Source organism: Lolium perenne, chromosome 3 (genome assembly GCF_019359855.2).
Source record: "Lolium perenne isolate Kyuss_39 chromosome 3, Kyuss_2.0, whole genome shotgun sequence".
Lineage (NCBI taxonomy): Eukaryota > Viridiplantae > Streptophyta > Magnoliopsida > Poales > Poaceae > Lolium > Lolium perenne.
This window is the reverse complement of record NC_067246.2, coordinates 44,551,911-44,574,049: the sequence shown is the minus strand read 5'-3', so window position 1 is coordinate 44,574,049 and position 22,139 is coordinate 44,551,911. Positions and strand designations below refer to the sequence as shown.

The following is a 22,139-nucleotide window of genomic DNA, read 5'->3' as shown; positions in this document are numbered from 1 at the left end:
CTTGTGTTGTTGGACAACAAGCATTTGGAGGAAGGTCAACCATTGGTGTACCGTGTGGACACTGAGAGCCGCTCTCTCCATGCCGTCAATAACATTGGCGATCGTGCCTTCTTCGTCCATTAGATCCGGTGTATCTCCGTCGACACCCGAGTGCACCCGACACTTCGACCTGGCTGCATCTACTACGCAGATTTGGGTTATATCAGAGAGTACTTTGATGATATAAAGGCCTGGGATGAGTGGCCAATACGTGTGGATAGATTAGGAAACTATGGTATGAGAAATGAACAAAGGCCATACCGTTTGGAGGATGTATTGGCTGCACACTGCAGACGGAAGGAGAGTTCAATGAATATTTCCTTCAGATCAGAGAACGGAGTGACGAAGAAATATATGCTGAATGAAGATCAGATTCATTCATCTTGGGGTATCATAATCTTCATGTTGGCCATACATTGCGTCTTGTATTATTTTCAGATTAGTTTGTCGTGAACATTAACATTATTATTGGCTGCTTTTGGCTGTTGTATGCAGTTGATGTATTATACTCCGTACTTAGTTTTCTGGATTTATTATGCTGCTGTGATTTTTCCTATACTAGCTTCTAGATTTGACTGATTTTGTTTGTAATGATGATGGCTTGATGTGGCTGCTTTGTGGCCTTGACTGCCGGAGCAGAGCAATTAGTACTTAACCAGGTGTACCGTCTTTATATTAGTATTATATTATATTACTTGACCATAGCCATATTCAAAATCAAATCTCAGTCGGGCGGCAAAATCTCCCGCCAATCCTGAAATATTTCAGACGGGTTTTTGAATGGGATAACAAGATAGATCACGATGATAGTAACCGGTATTTAATGTGATGATGATTTGATTTTGCACTCGGCCTTGAACAGAGGTACTAGTACGGTCTCACATTTTTTATCATTATACTTGGACGGTAGCCAAATTCAAAATCTCATAGCGGCAAAACTTCCCGCCCACAAAATACAAAAATTTCACACGCTTCCAAATTCCCATTCTACCCCTGTGGAGATGGCAGCAAAGTCGGTTGGTGGGGGGGTCTGCCCGTCATTTTTTTGGATCACCACCTCCCTAGCCCGGAGACCCTCCCAAAAAAAATTCATTTCCCTCAGACCACCCACCGGAACTTCCCAAGTCCCTCTCTCCCACCTCCACGACCACCGCACCGGAACATCCCCGCCGGACTTCCCTGGTCTACCCGAGCCCTCGCGATCCTCGTCAGCCGGCTGCCTGCCGGAGCCGCTTCATCGACGCCGTCATCAACCGGACCGGATCATCCCCGCCGTACCTCTAAACCATATGCTCATCCAGCAGTCTACCGCAGTCGCTTCAGCTGAGCCGCTAAGCCGGATCCGTCGTCCACCGCATCGGATCTTGCTCACCGACACCGCTGTGCATGAACCGGATCTGCTTCACCGGCGCTGTGCATGATCTAAACTCTTCTACTGTCGCTTTTCTATTGCTTGCCTGCAAGTTCTTGTTTAATCTTGGGGGAACCTGTTTGTGCTAACGACGCGCCGTTACGTTTTAGCAGATGAGATGAGTAATCATGAAGTGTAATGGCCGTCTCTCCAACCCCAAGTAGCACATGTAGCGTACTTCATCACCGGATCTATCAACCCCAGGAAGATCTGCTGTGACTCCCACAGAGTGCTTCTCCTAATGTAAGTCCCTTGTTTTAGCGCCATGTTCTGGGTTCAGATGCTTGTTTGTCTGAAGCTCTTTTAGTTCATTCCTAGCTATGACCGTAACACGTTGCTATTTTCTACTTCATTGCTAACTTTAAGCGATTGAACATTTTGGTTTGCATTCCCTGCTCTGTAGATGTAGCCATCATAACTTCTATCTTGCTCAGTCGTTGTTACAAAAATTATAGGAATTATAGTAACATCCTGCTATTATTTAGTTCACGGCCAATTTCAAGTAATTGCACATGTTGGTTCGCATTCCCTGCTCTATAGCTTTTGGCATCGTAACTTCTATATTTGGTTTACATTCCCTGCTCTGTAGATCTAGCCATCATAACTTTATCTTGCTCAGTCGTTGTTACAAAAATTATGGCCTGCTACTATGTTGTTTGTGCCAATTTTTTACTCCATGAACATGTTGGCTTGCATTCCTGTACTACAGGTGATGCCATTGTTTTGTATCTAGTTCATTGTAAGCTAACAAAGTAAGGACTTAGTTTGGCATGCTATCACTCTGCTATCTAGCCTTTGTAGTACAAATAAACTTGTCATACTACTAGATATTAATTTTGCGTGCCATCTTGTTCTTCAAAAGCTGCATTATTGACTTGTTTCTCTGACTAGGCATGACGCTCACATATGGAAAGCTGAACATATTGGTTTGCATTCCCTCTTATACAAGTTCACAGGTGATCCCACTATATTCTGTATCTGGTCCATCCTAAGCTCCAGCATTAACTATCCTCTATGTGTTGCTCATTACAAGTTTATATCCCTAAACATCTTGATTTGCATCCCCTTCACTATAAGTTCAGGAGTATTATTTAGTTCACGGCCAAAATTAAGTAATTGCACTTGGCACATGTTGGTTCACATTCCCTCCTCTTTAGCTTTTGCCATCGTAACTTCTATTTTTGGTTTACATTCCCTGCTCTGTAGATGTAGCCATCATAACTTCATCTTGCTCAGTCGTTGTTACAAAATTTATAGCCTGCTACTATGTTGTTCATGCCAATTTTGTACTCCCTGAACATGTTGGTTTGCATGGGACTCTACAGTAGTAAGTCTCTTTGTTTCATTCTAACATGCTCTGTTATATTGGCTGTTGGTATGCGGCATGCACTCTTTGTTTGCTTATTGTGCGCATTACAATGATCTTGTTATAACGACGAAATGATGAGTTCCAAATTCTTTGGCAAACAATATTGCAGTGTCTTTGCGTTTCCATTGTTGCTGTCTTAACTTGTAATGTCTTTGTTTCAGATATAGGTGCTGCATGGACAACTTAAAAGATTGCCGGATCGCTTCATTGTATTGCTAGGTTTAATTACCATTCAATTTCTCTGGGTTCTGTAATATTTTTTCAAAGCCTTGCAGCTGATGTAATATTTAGTTAGTTTTTATAGTTCTTTCGCGCATTTTTTCTTTGGTGCTTGTCGTAAGTGAGGCTATCCGACAGAAATCAATGCTGCGTAAATATTCTCAGTATCTAAATCACGAATTCCCATCCCTTAAACGGCCCAATTAAGCGAAATCACATACGTGCCGGCCCGCAAAATCCTAAAGCGCCTTTTACGCCGGCATATAAACAGCAACTAAACGGGCTGGCCCACTTACTTATTGGGCCAGCCCACTTGATTAACTGTGGACCCCACACTTTTATTGGGCCGGCCCACTTGCTTTAAGGTGGACCCACCCACTACTGGGCCGGCCCACCAACTAGTTGGGCCAGCCCAATTGCTTTTGTGGTGGTCCCCACGTACTAAATGGGCTGGCCCGTTAAGACGAATGTGGGACCCACCTGTGTATTTGGCCCGGCCCGCTAGCGTGTTGGGCCGGCCCACTTGCTCTATGGTGGACCCCACATACTAAATGGGCCGGCCCTTTTACAGGAAAGTGGGACCCACCTGTGTTTTTGGCCCAGCCCACTAGCGTGTTGGGCCGGCCCACTTGCTATATGGTGGACCCCACATACTAAATGGGCCGGCCCTTTAACCGGAAAGTGGGACCCACCAGCGTTTTGGCCCGGCCCACTATCTTGTTGGGCCGGCCCACTTGCTATATGGTGGACCCCACATACTAAATGGGCCGGCCCTTTAGCAGGGAAGTGGGACCCACCAGAGTTTTTTGGCCCGGCCCACTATCTTGTTGGGCCGGCCCACTCGCTCTATGGTGGACCCCACATTCTAAATGGGCCAGCCCTGTAACAGGAAAGTGGGACCCACCTGAGTTTTTGGCCCGGCCCACTATCTTGTTGGGCCGGCCCACTTGCTATATGGTGGACCCACATTCTAAATGGGCTGGCCTTTTAACAGGAAAGTGGGACCCACATGCTAATTGGGTCGGCCCACTAACTTCTTGGGCCGGCCCATTTGCTTTAATGTGGACCCCACTTTGTAAATGGGCCGGCCCGATAACAGGAAAGTGGGACCCACATGTCTTGTGGGCCGGCCCTTTGCTGTTGGACCGGTCAAACGAGTGCATTCGGCCCGGCCCACATGCTTAGTGGGCCGGCCCATTAAAGTTTTGACCGATCAACCTTAGAGGTTAGGCCGGCCCACGTAACTAATGGACCAGCCCAGCTATATAGTTGACCAGGTCAAACTAAGTCGGCGGCCCGACATAAACTTAATGGGCCGGCCCGCTTAAGACGTGGCAGGCCTCGTGTGGGCCTACCATCTACCACGGGGTTTCGTAGGTTAACGCCGTTAATCGCGATTAACGGCGTCGCCACGTGTCGGTTGCATGACGTCAGCAGTCAACGGGCTCCCGGAAACACTTGGGCAACGGTCCGATTTTCCGTGGCGGAAGGGCGCCCAAGCGCGACGGACCGAAAAAATCGTCGTAGGACTTTGCCTGACGCAGTTTCCACAACAGAACCCATATCGTCGGGTTAGGCCCATGGGCGACGAAAAATACCCCTTAGCGGACGATTTTGAGACGTTGTCTATCAGAACTTTTCTTGTAGTGCATTGTGCTATCATTGTCGGATCTTGTGAGCTGCCTAACATGATCAAGATCATCTATCTGTAATTCTATATGTTGCGTTTGTTGGGATCCGATGAATAGAGAATACTTGTTATGTTGATTATCAAAGTTATATCTATGTGTTGTTTATGATCTTGCATGCTTTCCGTTACTAGTAGATGCTCTGGCCAAGTAGATGCTTGTAACTCCAAGAGGGAGTACTTATGCTCGATAGTGGGTTCATGCCTGCATTGACACAGGACGATGTGAAAGTTCTAAGGTTGTGTTGTGCTGTTGCCACTAGGGATAAAACATTGATGCTATGTCTAAGGATGTAGTTGTTGATTACATTACGCACCATACTTAATGCAATTGTCTGTTGCTTTGCAACTTAATACTGGAGGGGGTTCGGATGATAACCTGAAGGTGGACTTTTTAGGCATAGATGCTGTTGGATGGTGGTCTATGTACTTTGTCGTAATGCCCAATTAAATCTCACTATACTCATCATGATATGTATGTGCATGGTCATGCTCTCTTTATTTGTCAATTGCCCAACTGTAATTTGTTCACCCAACATGCTGTTCGTCTTATGGGAGAGACACCTCTCGTGAACTGTGGACGCCGGTCCAATTCTCTTTCTTGAAATACAATCTCTTTGCAATACTTGTTCTACTGTTTTCTGCAAACAATCATCTTCCACACAATACGGTTAATCCTTTGTTACAGCAAGCCGGTGAGATTGACAACCTCACTGTTTCGTTGGGGCAAAGTACTTTGGTTGTGTTGTGCAGGTTCCACGTTGGCGCCGGAATCCCTGGTGTTGCGCCGCACTACATCCCGCCGCCATCAACCTTCAACGTGCTTCTTGGCTCCTCCTGGTTCGATAAACCTTGGTTTCTTTCTGAGGGAAAACTTGCTGCTGTGCGCATCATACCTTCCTCTTGGGGTTCCCAACGAACGTGTGAATTACACGCCATCAACGGGGACGGATAACGGGCGTTGCATGGATGAGAGAAACTCATGTAACAATCATAGCAGGGCATTTGCAGATAATAATAAAATGGTGTCGAAGTACAAAGCAATCAATAGGCATGTGTTCCAATTATAGTCGTACGTGCTCGCAATGAGAAACTTGCACAACATCTTTTGTCCTACCAGCCGGTGGCAGCCGGGCCTCAAGGGAATCTACTGGATATTAAGGTACTCCTTTTAATAGAGTACCGGAGCAAAGCATTAACACTCCGTGAACACATGTGATCCTCACGTCACTACCATCCCCTCCGGTTGTCCCGATTTCTGTCAGTTCGGGGCCATTGGTTCCGGACAGCGACATGTGTATACAACTTGCAGGTAAGACCATAAACAATGAATATCATGATGAAATAATAACATGTTCAGATCTGAGATCATGGCACTCGGGCCCTAGTGTCAAGCATTAAGCATAACAAGTTGCAATAATATCATCAAAGTACCAATTACGGACACTAGGCACTATGCCCTAACAATCTAATGCTATTACATGACCAATCTCATCCAATCCCTACCATCCCCTTCAGCCTACAGCGGGGGAATTACTCACACATGGATGGGGGAAACATTGCTGGTTGATGGAGAGGCGTCGGTGGTGATGGCGGCGATGATCTCCCCCAATTCTCCGTCCCGGCGGAGTGCCAGAACGGAGACTTCTGGCTCCTGAGACGGAGTTTCACGATGTGGCGGCGTTCTGGAGGGTTTCTGGCGACTTCGACTTCTCTCCGTGCGTTTTTAGGTCGAGGGCGATAAGTAGTCCGAAGGAGGGCGTCGGAGGCCAGCCGAGGGGGCCACACGCTAGGGCCGCGCGCCCCCCTCCTGGGCCGCGCCGCCCTAGGGTGTGGGGCCCTCGGGCCTCTACCTGACTTGCCCTTCTGGCTCCGTGAGTCTTCTGGGAAAATAGGGCCTTCTGTATAAATTCCGAGGTTTTTCCTGAAAGTTGGATTTCTGCACAAAAACGAGACACCAGAACAGTTCTGCTGAAAACAGCATTAGTCCGCGTTAGTTGCATCCAAAATACACAAATTAAAGGCAAAACAATAGCAAAAGTGTTCGGGAAAGTAGATACGTTTTGGACGTATCAAGGGGTACCTCTATGCCGCCTGTACAAAGGTCTAAGGAGAAAGTTCGCATTGGATTTCTCGCTTTTGATTATTCTCAACTTAGACATCCATACCGGGAGAACATAGATAACAGATAATGGACTCCTCTTTAATGCATAAGCATGTAGCAACAATTAATGTTCTCATATGAGATCGAGGATATATGTCCAAAACTGAAACTTCCACCATGATTCATGGCTTTAGTTAGCGGCCCAATGTTCTTCTCTAACATTATGCATGCTCTAACCATTAAATGAGTGGTAAATCTCCCTTACTTCAGACAAGATGGACATGCATATCAACTCACATGATATTCAACAAAGAGTAGTTGATGGCGTCCCCAGAAACATGGTTATCGCACAACAAGCAACTTAATAAGAGATAAAGTGCATAAGTACATATTCAATACCACGATAGTTTTTAATCTATTTGTCCCATGAGCTATATATTGCAAAGATAAATAATGGAAATTTTAAAGCTAGGTAACACTCAAGCAATTTACTTTGGAATGGCGGAGAAATACCATGTAGTAGGTAGGTATGGTGGACACAAATGGCATAGTGGTTGGCTCAAGGATTTTGGATGCATGAGAAGTATTCCCTCTCGATACAAGGCTTAGGGTAGCAAAGTTATTTGAAACAAACACAAGGATGAAGCGGTGCAGCAAAACTCACATAAAAGACATATTGTAAACATTATAAGACTCTATACCGTCTTCCTTGTTGTTCAAACTCAATACTATAAATTATCTAGACCTTAGAGAGACCAAACATGCAAATCAGATTTTAGCATGCTCTATGTATTTCTTCATTAATAAGTGCAAAGTATATGATGCAAGAGCTTAAATATGAGCACAACAATTGCCAAGTATCACATTATTCAAGATATTATACCAATTACCACATATATCATTTTCCAATTCCAACCATATAACAATTTAACGAAGAAGAAACTTTCGCCATGAATACTATGAGTAAAGCCTAAGGACATACTTGTCCATATGCAACAGCGGAGCGTGTCTCTCTCCCACACATTGAATGCTAGGATCCATTTTATTCAAACAAAACAAAAACAAAAACAAACAGACGCTCCAAGCAAAGTACATAAGATCTGACGGAATAAAAATATAGTTTCAGGGGAGGAACCTGATAATGTTGTCGATGAAGAAGGGGATGCCTTGGACATCCCCAAGCTTAGACGCTTGAGTATTCTTGATGTATGCAGGGGTGAACCACCGGGGCATCCCCAAGCTTAGAGCTTTCACTCTCCTTGATCATAGTGTATATCATCCTCCTCTCTTGATCCTCGAAAACTTCCTCCACACCAAACTCAAAACAAACTCATTAGAGGGTTAGTGCATAATCAAAATTCACATATTCAGAGGTGACACAATCATTCTTTATACTTCTGGACATTGCACAAAGCTACTGAAAGTCAATGGAATCGAAAAATCCATCAAGCATGACAAAACAGGCAATGCGAAATAAAAGGACGAATCTGTCAAAACAGAACAGTTCGTAAAGACGTATTTTTAACAGGCACCAGACTTGCTCAGATGAGAAAACTTAAAACTAATGAAAGTTGCGTACATATCTGAGGATCACTCACGTAAATTGGCATAATTTTCTGAGTTACCTACAGAGAATTAGACCCAGATTCGTGACAGAAAAGAAAACTGTTTCTGCGCAGTAATCCAAATCTAGTATCATCCTTCTATTAGAGACTTTACTTGGCACAACAATGCAATAAAACTAAGATAAGAAGAGGTTGCTACAGTAGTAAACAACTTCCAAGACTCAAATATAAAACAAAAGTACTGTAATAAAAACATGGGTTGTCTCCCATAAGCGCTTTTCTTTAACGCCTTTCAGCTAGGCGCAGAAAGTGTGTATCAAGTATTATCAAGAGATGGTGTATCAACCTTACCTTGGGCTTTGCCCTTACCTTTCTTGTTCTTTTTCTTACCCTTTGCTTTAGGGAATATATGTCTTCCCCCTGGTGTAGAGGTGAATTTCATGGTGCCTTCTCCCATATCTATGACTGCTCCCAATAGTTTCAGCAGGGATCTTCCAAGTGTGATTTGTCCTGTTCCTACACATTCAATAACAAGATAATCAATGGATATTGTTCTTCCAAGAATGGTTGTATGCACACCTGCAGCTATTCCCTTAGGGTTTATAACAGAGTTATCAATAAGAGTTATTCCTTCTCCCCCTTCGATGAAATCCCAAAGTTTCAAAGATTCATGAATACTCTTAGGCATTAGGCAAAATTCAGACATAATATCACAATTGGCATGAAGAGTTTGGTCACCGATAACAATTTTAATAGTAGGATCCCATAATGAAGGTTCAGAGTTCACTAAAACTAGATCAAGACGGTTACGAACATATCTATAATTTTCATTCAAGCAAGATGCACTTGTCTCAAGAGTATTTAATCTATTATAAATGCTAATAAGGGCTGAATCAAAGTTATTAGCTGAATCATGTGATGCAACCAACTTCTTTATGGCATTAAAAGCTTGATCCCCATTGCAATGAAGGAAATCTCCTCCCACTAAAGCATCCAAAGCATATCTATAGCGAATCATAAGCCCAAAATAAAAGTTACTAAGGAGTAAACTTAGAGTCATTTGTGGTTCAGTTTTGCGATAAGAAGTAAAAATTCTGGACCAAGCATCTTTAAAACTCTCCTCATCCCCTTGTTTAAAAGTGAAGACTAATTCTTCAGGTGAAGAAGTAACAAGTGCAGAACTAGATATGGTAACAAAAATAAAATGCAAGTAACTAAATTTTTTTGTGTTTTTAATATAGCAAACAAGATAGTAAGTAAAGTAAAACTAGCAACTAATTTTTTTGTGTGTTTTGTTTTAGTGCAGCAAACAAAGTAGTAAATAAAATAAAGCAAGACAAAAACAAAGTAAAGAGATTGCGATGTGAAGACTCCCCTTGCAGCGTGTCTTGATCTCCCCGGCAACGGCGCCAGAAAAAGAGCTGCTGACGTGGGAGTTGACGTGGGATCAACGACGCCAGAAAGTAGCTTCCTTGTGACGGTAAAGCACTCGTCCGTTGGGAACCCCAAGAGGAAGGTATGATGTGTACAGCATCAAGTTTTCCCTCAGTAAGAAACCAAGGTTTATCGAACCAGTAGGAGTCAAGAAGCACGTTGAAGGTTGTTGGTGACGGAGTGTAGTGCGGCGCAACACCAGGGATTCCGGCGCCAACGTGGAACCTGCACAACACAACCAAAGTACTTTGTCCCAACGAAATAGTGAGGTTGTCAATCTCACTGGCTTGCTGTAGCAAAGGATTAGATGTATAGTGTGGATGATGATTGTTTGCAGAAAACAGTAAAACAAGTATTGCAGTAGATTGTATTCGATTAAAAAAATGGACCGGGGTCCACAGTTCACTAGAGGTGTCTCTCCCATAAGATAAATAGCATGTTGGGTGAACAAATTACAGTTGGGCAATTGACAAATAAAGAGAGCATGACAATGCACAGACATGACATGATGAGTATTGTGAGATTCAATTGGGCATTACGACAAAGTACATAGACCGCTATCCAGCATGCATCTATGCCTAAAAAGTCCACCTTCAGGTTATCATCCGAACCCCTTCCAGTATTAAGTTGCAAACAACAGACAATTGCATTAAGTATGGTGCGTAATGTAATCAATAACTACATCCTCGGACATAGCATCAATGTTTTATCCCTAGTGGCAACAGCACATCCACAACCTTAGAACTTTCTGTCACTGTCCCAGATTTAATGGAGGCATGAACCCACTATCGAGCATAAATACTCCCTCTTGGAGTTAAGAGTAAAAACTTGGCCAGAGCCTCTACTAATAACGGAGAGCATGCAAGATCATAAACAACACATAGGTAATAGATTGATAATCAACATAACATAGTATTCTCTATCCATCGGATCCCAACAAACACAACATATAGCATTACAGATAGATGATCTTGATCATGTTAGGCAGCTCACAAGATCCGACAATGAAGCACATAAGGAGAAGACAACCATCTAGCTACTGCTATGGACCCATAGTCCAGGGGTGAACTACTCACTCATCAATCCGGAGGCGACCATGGCGGTGTAGAGTCCTCCGGGAGATGATTCCCCTCTCCGGCAGGGTGCCGGAGGCGATCTCCTGAATCCCCCGAGATGGGATTGGCGGCGGCGGCGTCTCTGGAAGGTTTTCCGTATCGTGGCTCTCGGTACTGGGGGTTTCACGACGAAGACTTTAAGTAGGCGGAAGGGCAGAGTCGGAGGAGTCACGGGGGCCCCACACGCCAGGGCCGCGCGGGCCCCCTGTAGGCCGCGCTGCCCTAGTGTGGCGGAGCCCCGTGGCCCCACTTCGTCTTCTCTTCGGTCTTCTGGAAGCTTCGTGGCAAAATAGGCCCCTGGGCGTTGATTTCATCCAATTCCGAGAATATTTCCTTACTAGGATTTCTGAAACCAAAAACAGCAGAAAACAACAACTGGCTCTTCGGCATCTCGTTAATAGGTTAGTGCCGGAAAATGCATAAATATGACATATAATGTGTATAAAACATGTGAGTATCATCATAAAAGTAGCATGGAACATAAGAAATTATAGATACGTTTGAGACGTATCAGAGGCCGCGGATGAGATGGTCAACAAAACTAACCCGATACTCCATTGGAGGGGTTGGGTAGCTTTCCTCGCTGGGGAAGCGCAGCGCGTCTGGTTTCTTGCTGATCCGCAGTTTCTTGAGCAGGTTGATATCCTGGGAGGTGATTTTGGATCTCTCCCACTCCGCGCTTCCAAGATCCGCGGCAGCCATTGCGGATTCTGGGGTAGTGTGCCTGGTGAGTTTGCGCGGTGGCATCAACAATGGTGGAGTAGCACAGGGCGAGCGAGGCGGAGCTCTAAGAACTATGGGCGCAAGGGGAGATTTTTGCAAAGGGAAGCAGAGGAACGGCGCGAGCGAAAGTATGGAAGGAGGAAGACGATGACCTTAAATAAGGGTGTGCTGAATCGACGCACCGTCGGATGAAGAAATCGTGCGGTGGACAAGGAGCTCGTAATTAAAGGGTAAAATGGTATTTTTACTTCAATGGAACAGAACAGGCGCTACAGTACGTGCGCCAGGAAAAGCGGAGGACGTGTGTCCCCCACTTGCACGACGTGTCAACATGGTAGGAACTTTGGACCCACAAGACAGTGACAGCAGTACTCGAATTTCTCGGATGCAAAGATCGCGGCTATCGTCAGCATTAAGTTCACTTTGACCAAGGGGAAAATCTCGACAAGTATGAAATAAGAAGATCGACGGCAAGGAAAATTATTACTTCGGGAGCCTTTGATCAAATACAAGTTTTTGCCCAAATGCTCGGGGGCTAATTTGGAAAAAAGTAAAATTCGAGTATGACAATATAGAAATTGCGGGAGCCTATGATCAAACGCAAGCATTTGTTCATAGCCTCGGGGGCTACTCCCATCGGGAGCGCTGTTCGCGCACCTGATAGAGATAAAAGTTCGAGAAAGAATGACAATATAGCGACACGACGCATTAAGGTGTTGAGCCTACAACCAAGCACTAGTCCTTGGCTGTAGCCTCGGGGGCTACTCCCATCGGGAACGCTGTTCGCGTGCCCGATGAAATTATAAAAAGAGAGAGAAAAAGAAAAAGAAAAAGGGAGCATATTTCGAGTTATGTAAATAACTCTACATATACTCCCATCGGGAGAACAATATAAGTCATCCGTTGACTAAATAAAATGTGCTATTCCAGCAGCCGAATAAGCACTCGACAATATATTCTCAGAACGCCAAAGTTGCGAACAATTTCTGAATGCCGCAAAACTTTGCGAAGGTAAGACCCCAGATCCGTTCTGCGTGGTGTGGCGCCGTCTCTGACGTCGGTTTGCTACTTTTTTCCGTATCAACAGATACGAAGAAAAATCCTAACGGACGCGTTAGGTACCCGATAAATATGACTGGGACTCGACAGAATGGTAAGACCTTAAGCGGCGCATGTCGAAGTTTACACCAGTATCCCGAGATCATGTCCAGGGACGTGATCTTGAAGTAGGTTTTTGCGGATTGCCACTAGAGCAGTTAACTAGTACCTGATCCGTCAGATGAACTAGCCCCAACTACCATTATCCCTGTACAATATAGAAATTCGTACGCAAAGATATGCGGTAAAGTTCAAAGATATCGAATAAATATAAAAGTGGAGATTTTCCTTGACTCTACGACTCAAACAAAATCTCGGGGGCTACTGACATAGGCATCCCCAATGGGCCTGCCGAAGATAGTACCCGAAGTTTACTGAAGGCCCACGTATCGAAGAATAAGAAGATTCAGAAGCCCAAGATGTAGTTATGGAAAGCTAGAGTTGTAAAAGGAAGTGTAAATTGTAATCTTGCGGGAGGGGTCAGAAACCCTCCCGGACTCTGTAAACTTGTGTATTACGAATCCCTCGACTCCGCCTCCTATATAAGGGGGAGTCGAGGGACAAAGAGATGATCGAATCATTGTTTTCCCAAACCCTAGCTTTTACATCGTCGAGTACTTTTCGGCTGAAACATTCGAGATCTACTTTCCCTCTACATCCAACGAAACCCTAGTCTACTACTTGTAGGCATTGACAAGTTAATACCTTGTCAGATAGCATGTGCCCGAATTGTGGCTCACTGATGCAGTGGTACACCTGCGTGTCCGGAACGAGCCACGGGCCGAATTGGCATGTTGTTTGGTAGGTCAGGCTGCATCGTTTGGGTCGAAAAGGGCTTTCTGTTTGTTTGCCTGTAGCCAACCCCAAATCTCGATGGAGGTGAGATTAGGTCTGTTTGGTACCATCCAGGCATGCGTAAGGTCACCTCTTTTATACAACTGGTAGCCTTACCATGCTATCACCTCCCATCACACGGAAATCAGTTTATGACAGTTGCAGACTAACGAAGCTATCAGTTCACGAAATCAGCCCTAGCTAGTACAAATGGTAGTTCATAACGATGCTCCCTAGCTACTACGAATGACGGTTTATCATCAGAAGGTAGTTCAACATACGGGGATCAAATTGGGGTTCGAGAAACAGGGGATCAAAGGGGGGTTTCTTCTTCTTCACTTCTTCACTTCTCCACTTCTTCACTTCTTCTCGGATGCTGGTGTTGCCTCTGACTTCCCACATTGCATCTGCCCACTACTGCCTCTTCTCCTTCCAGGCCTCATTGTCGCATGCGTCGACGCCATGGCCGGTCTCTACTTCATTAAAAGTGACAACCTCTTCGAAGAACTCATCATCGCTCCAACCTAATATCCAGTTGTGAAGAATGCAGCAAGCAAGGACCAGCTTTACTTGAGTGCCAAAATTGTCGAACGGTTTCTGGTCAAGGACCTTGAACCTGTTCTTCAATGCAGCAAAGGCTCTCTCAATGGTGACTCTAAGGCTTGAGTGTCTCATATTGAACAACTCTTTCGCATTCTGAGGTCGGTGCCTGGGAGAGAACTCGTTGAGGTGGTACACCTTGTTTTCCTGAAGGGAGGTAGAATACCAGATCGGCATGCATATCCAACATCTCCAAGGTAGAATTTACCCTCAGGGATTTGCAACCCATCAGGTCTTGACAAGCTGTCGGCCAGGATGCTCGCGTCATGAGCTGAACTCTCCCACCCAGTAAGCACGTAGGTGAACCTCATATCGAAATCCACAGCTGCTAACACGTTCTGGCTGGGATTTCGGCTAATGGAGAGGGTAACCGAAGAGGGAGGTTACCCCTACCTTTGCCGCGCAACATCGCTGGGATTTCGGCTTCTCCCGCCATGCGGAGGCTGAGCGCCCGCGTGAACGGTGTTGTCGATTTTCGTCTCGCCAGGGTCTGTCCCGTGGAGAAACTGTCAAACTAGGCGTTCCTCCCGAGTCTATCCCGGAGATGCTTTAAGAATCGTGCAATGAGACAACACGGAGAAGTGCGGGCAACTAAACGGTTTAAAAAGTACGGGACACATGCGAGCCAAAGCCAAACGCGTCCATAGAAGCAGGCTCTATGCAGAGAAGAAAAGACACATCGATCTTTTTCTTTCAGTTGGTTGCACCAAACAGAAGAATCTGAGCAAAGCGCGTCTAGAACAAGTTGAGCCAAATTATAGCGCCTGCACGGCCCCAACATGGTAAAGATCGACAATAATGCACGGCCGGCCGGCCGGTGACGAGTGGCGCGAAAAGATCGATCGATCACAGATTCGCAGCCCTCTACTGCTCCCGCCGGCTCTCTTTGGAGTCCGGATGATGTGATAAAACACGGAATAGGCGGTGTACAATAGTGGTGAAAGAGAAAGGGACCAGGAGTGCAGAACCCAGCGTTGCAAATTGGTAGTGCGCCGTACGAGTATGAAGATGTTTCCTCTTTCTGTGTGTTTTTCCTTTTCCTTGGATTTTCTGTTTCATTTTGTTGCAAAACACAATACAAATGCATATCCCTATATATGAGTGTCCGCACATCATATCTCTATGAGTGACTTAGGAAGACAGAGTACAAGAAACTGATCCACCAGATCTTAAGATTGACAGAACGTCGCCTCCTAATATTGCTTGGGCGATCATGAGGCGCCCAAGTCTTGAGTTTCTCATTATCAACGGAACTTCGCCTCTCGCTGAAAAAATATTTCACCTTTTATGAGACACCAAAGTATCAATCCTGAGATTAAATTCTGGTACACTAGGGGCCCCACTGCAGGACACACAAATAGTGCGGCTGATCTGGGACGGAGGGTGATATCAAAGCCACTCTTCCTATTCAAGTTTCCTCGAGATTCGGAAGGTCCCCATGTAGAAAAGGAATCTACAACTGCCACGTGTGTAAAAATAGAAGTACTCTTGACAGTACTGCACTTGGAAGGACTTTATAAAACCAGTACAACATATCGCAAGACTACATGGACATAGGGTCCGGACTACATGCCCAAATAATAAATAACTCTATAGATGTAATTTATGAAATAACTTTTAAAATATTGAATATTAGACTCATTTTGAAGAACTCGTCGCGAGGAAGTCTAATATGAAAACAAAAACTAATTTGCATTTGTTACGTGAAAGTTATGCTAGTTTCTCAATTAGTAGTGCATTTGGAGAAGGGAATCTTCTAAAATGAATAGTCAAATATATTTGGGACCCAAGAATGGATATCCCTATGCCCAGATTTCAACTCTGCTCATATCAGCTTCACGGATGCATTTCCGTTTCACTACCCTCCTAACCATCCAGGTTGATGTGCTTTACAAACAAACTAATCCCTCCAATTTTGATGAATAAGTCCTTTTTTTTCTTAAGTATCAAGAACATATGATTATATAGATATCACATAAAATATACTTCATAGTGCATTTAATGGCATTGGTTTTAAATTATACTAGATGTTAATGATTTTTTTAAAAAATTAAGTAGTTTGACGTTAAAAAGGAATACAGGAGTAAGTCTTATTTGTTAGGATGGAGCATAATACATATGTTGACATTAATTTGCGATTGTTCCATGTACAGAATCATTAGGTTTGTTGTGTGCCCATTCGTTACGGATTTTCGGAACTTAATGAAACTGTATGATACCTGGTAGGAGAGATCTCAAAGCATTAAACAGAGTGAATCTCACGGCATAAACATGCACAGGATGTCACGCATAAGCAGATACATTTCTCGGTAGTACATGCAACAGGTTGCATGCATATATGCATGCATGATTACTACTCCGTATGTGGCATGATTCATTCATTTTTTTCACCCAGGCGTCGTTGTGGGGATTGGATCTAGAGACGAGTAGCACACAGAGACAGACAAGCTCTCGTGGTATGTTGCGCCATTCAGGAATGGCTTGTTCGAGCCTCTGGTCTAAAGCACATGCACGATGCATGTGCATAAAACCAGAATTAAACTAGGCTTTGGGTTGAGAACAATATGGACCAAAATAAAACTGCAAACGGAGGTTGAGCTACATGTAGTTCTTTGTTTTTAAAAATTTGGAAATCATAGTTTTATGTTTTAAAAAAATTTGAAAAAATCCTGAATGTAGACAATGATGAAATCTACAAACATGCAAAAATCTCAATATAAAATTCTTTGTATTGTAGACTACACAAAAATGACAAAATCTGACATGTTTTATAGTTTTGACATGTGCACTATTCACTATTCTCATATCCACACATTTGTCATTTTTGTGTAGCCTAAATTACTAAGAATTTTGCATTGAGATTTTGTATGTTTGTAGATTCCATCATTGGCTACATCAAGGATTTATTTTCAGAATTTTTTAAAACTTAAAAATATGATTTTTAATTTTTTGAAAATAAAAGCTACATGTGGCTCGGCCTCCATTTGTCCACTCTCAAACCAAAGTGATTTTTATTTGTAGTTTAGTACCTGGCATCCAGGAAGACAAATTCGACATATCGATCAATGGGCACGCCTTAAACTATGTCCAGCTAGGGGTGTCCAAAACCTTGCGCGGATAGAGAACCAACCGGCGGTTGGATGGTTAGGAAGGTGTGGCATTCCTAGCCCACCAGAGTTCAATCCTAGATTTGACACTTTGATGTCTCATTAAAAGGCGGGATATACTTTAGCGGGAGGCGACGCTCCCGTCGACACCAAGTCAGCCTTGGTGGCTTCGTCAATCTCAAAACCCGTCGGATAGGTTTCTTGGACTCAATCTTTCGGAGGTGCTCATAGGAATAGGGTGTGCATGCGTTCACAGAGGTGAGTGTATGTATGTATATGTGAGTGTTTGCGTGCGTGCTATGTTTCGAAAAAAAAACTTTGCGCGGATACATGGAGTGAGTGCCTAATGACACCACAAAAGTGATCTCGGACATGTGTTGGTTTTTCCCATTTTAATTATATTTATTGATCATCATTTATATTATACTACAAAAAATAATCCAATAGTTAATTCAATTTAAAAAATATAATTAACAACTTGAGTTTTGCTTAAAAGCACACAAATTGGACAATTACATTTGATATCGCAAACATGCATAAACAAAATTAACGTTCCACTTTGACATATTAATTCGAAATGCACATTGCCACACAAATCATCACTAAACAACTACTAGAAGCACTGATAAACTACTACTGTTTTGGTCAAAGACCCGGTCTCAGCTGTCAGTTCGGTTACCCCCACCGTCCTTGACTGATAATGTCGGACACGTATTCACGGTACGAATTTATTTGTTATTACAAATGAAAAACTTTTTTGATATATAAAATCTAGTAAATTAAATCAGATTTCTAGATGCTATCTTAACATGTTACATTGTGTGATGTTTCATTGTTTAATATGGTGATACTTCAATACTAAGTTTGCATGCCATCATTTTTCTGAAAATCTATTGTACATCATGGAACTGGTTCTGAAGGCTAATGCAATGACATAACTAAGAAGATTTCACAATCAAATGATGTGTGATTATGAATTGAGAAATCTCGTGACTTGGCCACATGCAGTGGCGACGAAGATCCTTCAAATAAGACTTACAATATAGGATCCAATGTGTTCCCTCTTCCTATCCGACATCGGTTGTTAGCATCATCCCCCCTTTTTTTGGTCAGGTGTACTAGTGTACTATGCGTTCACAGCCACATGATCAAAATATCGGTGGCTCATGTACACTTCATAATACCACCCTGCAGTTTTGGTAATTCAGCAAAAGAATGTGTGTTCGTATGGGGGTTCATAGGTGGTTGAGCACAGTTGCCAAATATTGTACTACATTTTCATTGGTTTCACTACTTCTGTAGAAAATTTGAGTTTATTCCATAGTAACTTTTCAAAATATTTAAAATTTTCTAGTCTAAAGCTTGCCCAGATTTCACATAGATTTTGTTCATTTTTCTTACAGTAGCATGTGTTTCGCACATGTTCATCCGAGTGAAACACAAACCACAATCGAACTCTATTGTAACTCATATTTAAGTTTTATGAAATTATGAAACCGGACAGAAACCTATACGAAACTTACATGTGCATAAGAATGTTATGAGAAGTTTCATAATCTTTCAGTTTGAGTTTCAACAAAATGAAATCTTGATTTTTGGAAATATATTGAACATTGATCTTGTTTCCAAGATTGTGAGACGAAGAGGATGATGAAAACTGATCCCATATTGGACACCCGGTTCAAATAATATACTCTAGTATTTTCTCTGTTTGGATGAAACAATTAATGCATACATTAAATAATGAGGAAGAGAGGAGGTGGACTGGGGGTTGATTTTGGTAGAGCTCTGGCTTTAAGTGTAAAACCATGTGCATGCATTGATCTGGATCAGCAACTCAGGATCCAACGGGCAGGGAATAGCTTAGGGCGTGTTTGGTTGCCTGCATCGAAATCGTGACTCACTGCGTTAGCGAGATGGGCTTACATGCGCGTCACGAATGGACCATGGGTCATGAAAGACGGTTCGTTTGGTAGGCTGTGCGGCCTTTTGCACGCCAGAGAAGGAAGTCAGACCCCATCGTTTGGTTACATACGAGCCCAGTTCTAGCCTCACCATTTATCCACATAGTGACCTTACCTCTCACCTCTTTGGCACGTCGAAGATCACGAAGGCAGACACCACCATAGCACCACCGTCACGCCAGTCAAAACCATCACCACCTCGCCGATCACGAAGACGAAGAGCACCATGACACCACCGGTCACGCCGGTCACAAGCATGAGCAGGTCGCCGACCACGAAGATGAAGACCACCATGACATTGTCGGTCACGCCGGTCACAAGCATGGGCACATCGCCGACCACGAAGACGAAGACCACCATGACACCATCGGTGACGCCGGTCACACGCATGGGCACGTCGCCGACCACGAATACGAACACCACCATGACACCATCGGTGACGCCGGTCACAAGCAACACCAGGTCGCCGTCCACGAAGACGAACACCACCAGGACACCGCTGGTCACGCCGGTCACAAGCATAGGCACGTCATCGACCACGAAGACGAACACCACCACGACACCATTGGTGACGCCGGTCACAAGCATCACCATGTCGCCGACCAAGAAGACAAACACCACCAGGACACCGCCGGTCACAAGCATGGGCACATCGCCGACCACGAAAACGAACATCATCATGACACCGTCAGTCACGTCGGTCACAGCACATCGCCGACCAGGAAGACGAACACCACCATGAATTATCACCTCTCAATTCTCACCTATCATCACCACGTCGTCGTCCATGAAAATGACAAGCGAGAAGTTGAGCAAAAGTACTCCAAACCTTAGTCACACATACGTATAGATTGCAGTATACTTGTGAGTCAATTATGTATCAGCGTATGTACACCGAAACAAAAACCTGTCAACATGAAGGTCATGCGGAATAGTGCGGTGAACCTACTCCTGAAAGGAAATTTCAAACGGTTAAGCGTGTGCGACGAATTTGACAAAATTCGCTTAAAACTTCATACACGAAATTGACGATTTACGACCGACTCGAAACCGATTATGGGAATTGGTTCGTATCATCGACACAGATCTTTTTCGTGTACATCTTATTTGGATTCAAACTATGTTTGTGTTGATTTGAGAGAGTGTGTGTGGAGTATATGTACTGCGGTAACTTACGAGATAGAGAAGGGAGGTAGCTCATAGGAGCATTTGCACCCATTATGCAAAACAATTAATAAAAATTTAAAAAAATGTTAAAAAAATTTGACATAAAATTTATCGTGTACATCATGACATTCTATGTTAGTACACAAGTTTTCGTGAAAAAACAACATTTTATGTGGCATGTACAAAAAAGAGAAAAAAAATGTCCTGTATGTAGTCGTGTTGTAGCATCAAAATTTATGTTCTTTTTGCAGGAGACGCCGAAATTTTAATTTTTTTTCTGAAAACTTGTGTACGAACATAAAATGTCTAGATGTGCATGCAAAATTTTATTTCAAATTTTTTTGACACTTCAAAATGTATTTTCACACAACGGGTTCATATGCTCATATGAGTCAAAGTGGATTTCCCACAGAGAAGGTGCAAAAATATATCCTAATAATCGTAAATATTTTGCAGGATTCGAACTATGTTTGTGTTGATTTGAGAGTGTGTGTCCCTGTACAGGAGCCGTTTTGCACTTGAGCTACCGCGAATTTAAACTATGTTTGTGTTGATTTGAGAGAGTGTGTGTCGTACATATCTGAATGTACGACAATTAATATGAAATGGAGGGACTATGTTTACCGTACCTACAAGTGCACAACTGCAGGCTAGGACCCGATCGATTAAATTATTGGGGGATGACAGGATGCTCGTTGATTGCTGCTGTTGCTGTCCTACCTGTTCGTTCATCAGTAGCAAAGCAAAGGTATCTATCGTTTATGATAAGATAATTAATGGGAATCGATCGGGTTTCAATTCAAATCAAACAGATTAGGAGAGAAGGTGACCCTGCCTGTTCTGCATCTGCACGCACGGGGGTATGGCTATGAGGTGGCCGCTGTATCGGTAGGTCCAGTTCGCTAGGTTTCTTTGATTTTGTCGGTGAGGCCAGGACGGGCCGTACCTCATATCCGTACACACACTCTCTCTCTCTTTCAGTCTTTCTCCCGCTGTCTACTGTACCTAAAAGAGTATTGTTATGCAAATACCTGTTGGAAGTAATTACATGTACGTAATAATAGTACTTATGTGTACATATGCAAAACGGCTCCTGTACGGCTGGATTTACATAAGCCAATTCATTTTTATTAGGCTCACTTGAAAGGTCTCTCGAACATCAGAAACAAAGTAGGGTTAGATAAAACATCTTTTCCACGCCAGCCAGTGGACACTGGACAGATATCGCAATCGCATCTCTCCAGGCACATCCCCATCCCCATCGTCATGTGGCATGTGCCCCCATATCAATCACGCCTCCAACCAATCACATGCATGCATGGCGCAATCATGCGCCACATTGTTATTCCCTTTGTGATATGCTAGAATGATACTAGTATTTTGTTATTTTAAGAAAAAATAAAACGCTCCAATGCATCTATTCCAGTTGGATCGTCACAAATGAACTTCATGCTCAACCTATAATACCTGCATGGAAGCAGATTTCCTTTTGTTTTACCCTGATCGCGCCAGTGACCTTTTCTGTTATTTCATTAAATCCTCATATGCGTTCCTCGAATCTTCACCAAGAAAACAATCAAATTTCTAACCCCAGCCCGAGACATGAATTTTGGGACACCATCATTATTGTCATGCATGTATTTCCTTTTCAGCGAGCCATAGCCAATGTGGGGGAAACCGGTACAGCAAAACTAAAGGGGCCA

At 43.6% G+C, this 22,139-nt stretch overlaps 1 protein-coding gene across 1 annotated transcript; it reads right to left on the bottom strand.

Annotated features, from left to right (window-relative positions):
- Nucleotides 1-14,012: 14,012 nt before the first annotated feature.
- On the bottom strand, nt 14,013-14,509 carry LOC139837864 (uncharacterized). The gene is made up of 2 exons (XM_071827168.1): nt 14,387-14,509; nt 14,013-14,345 (listed from the first exon to the last, which is right to left on the bottom strand). The coding sequence occupies exons 1-2, from the start codon at nt 14,507-14,509 to the stop codon at nt 14,013-14,015; spliced, it is 456 nt and encodes a 151-aa protein (XP_071683269.1).
- Nucleotides 14,510-22,139: the final 7,630 nt, after the last annotated feature.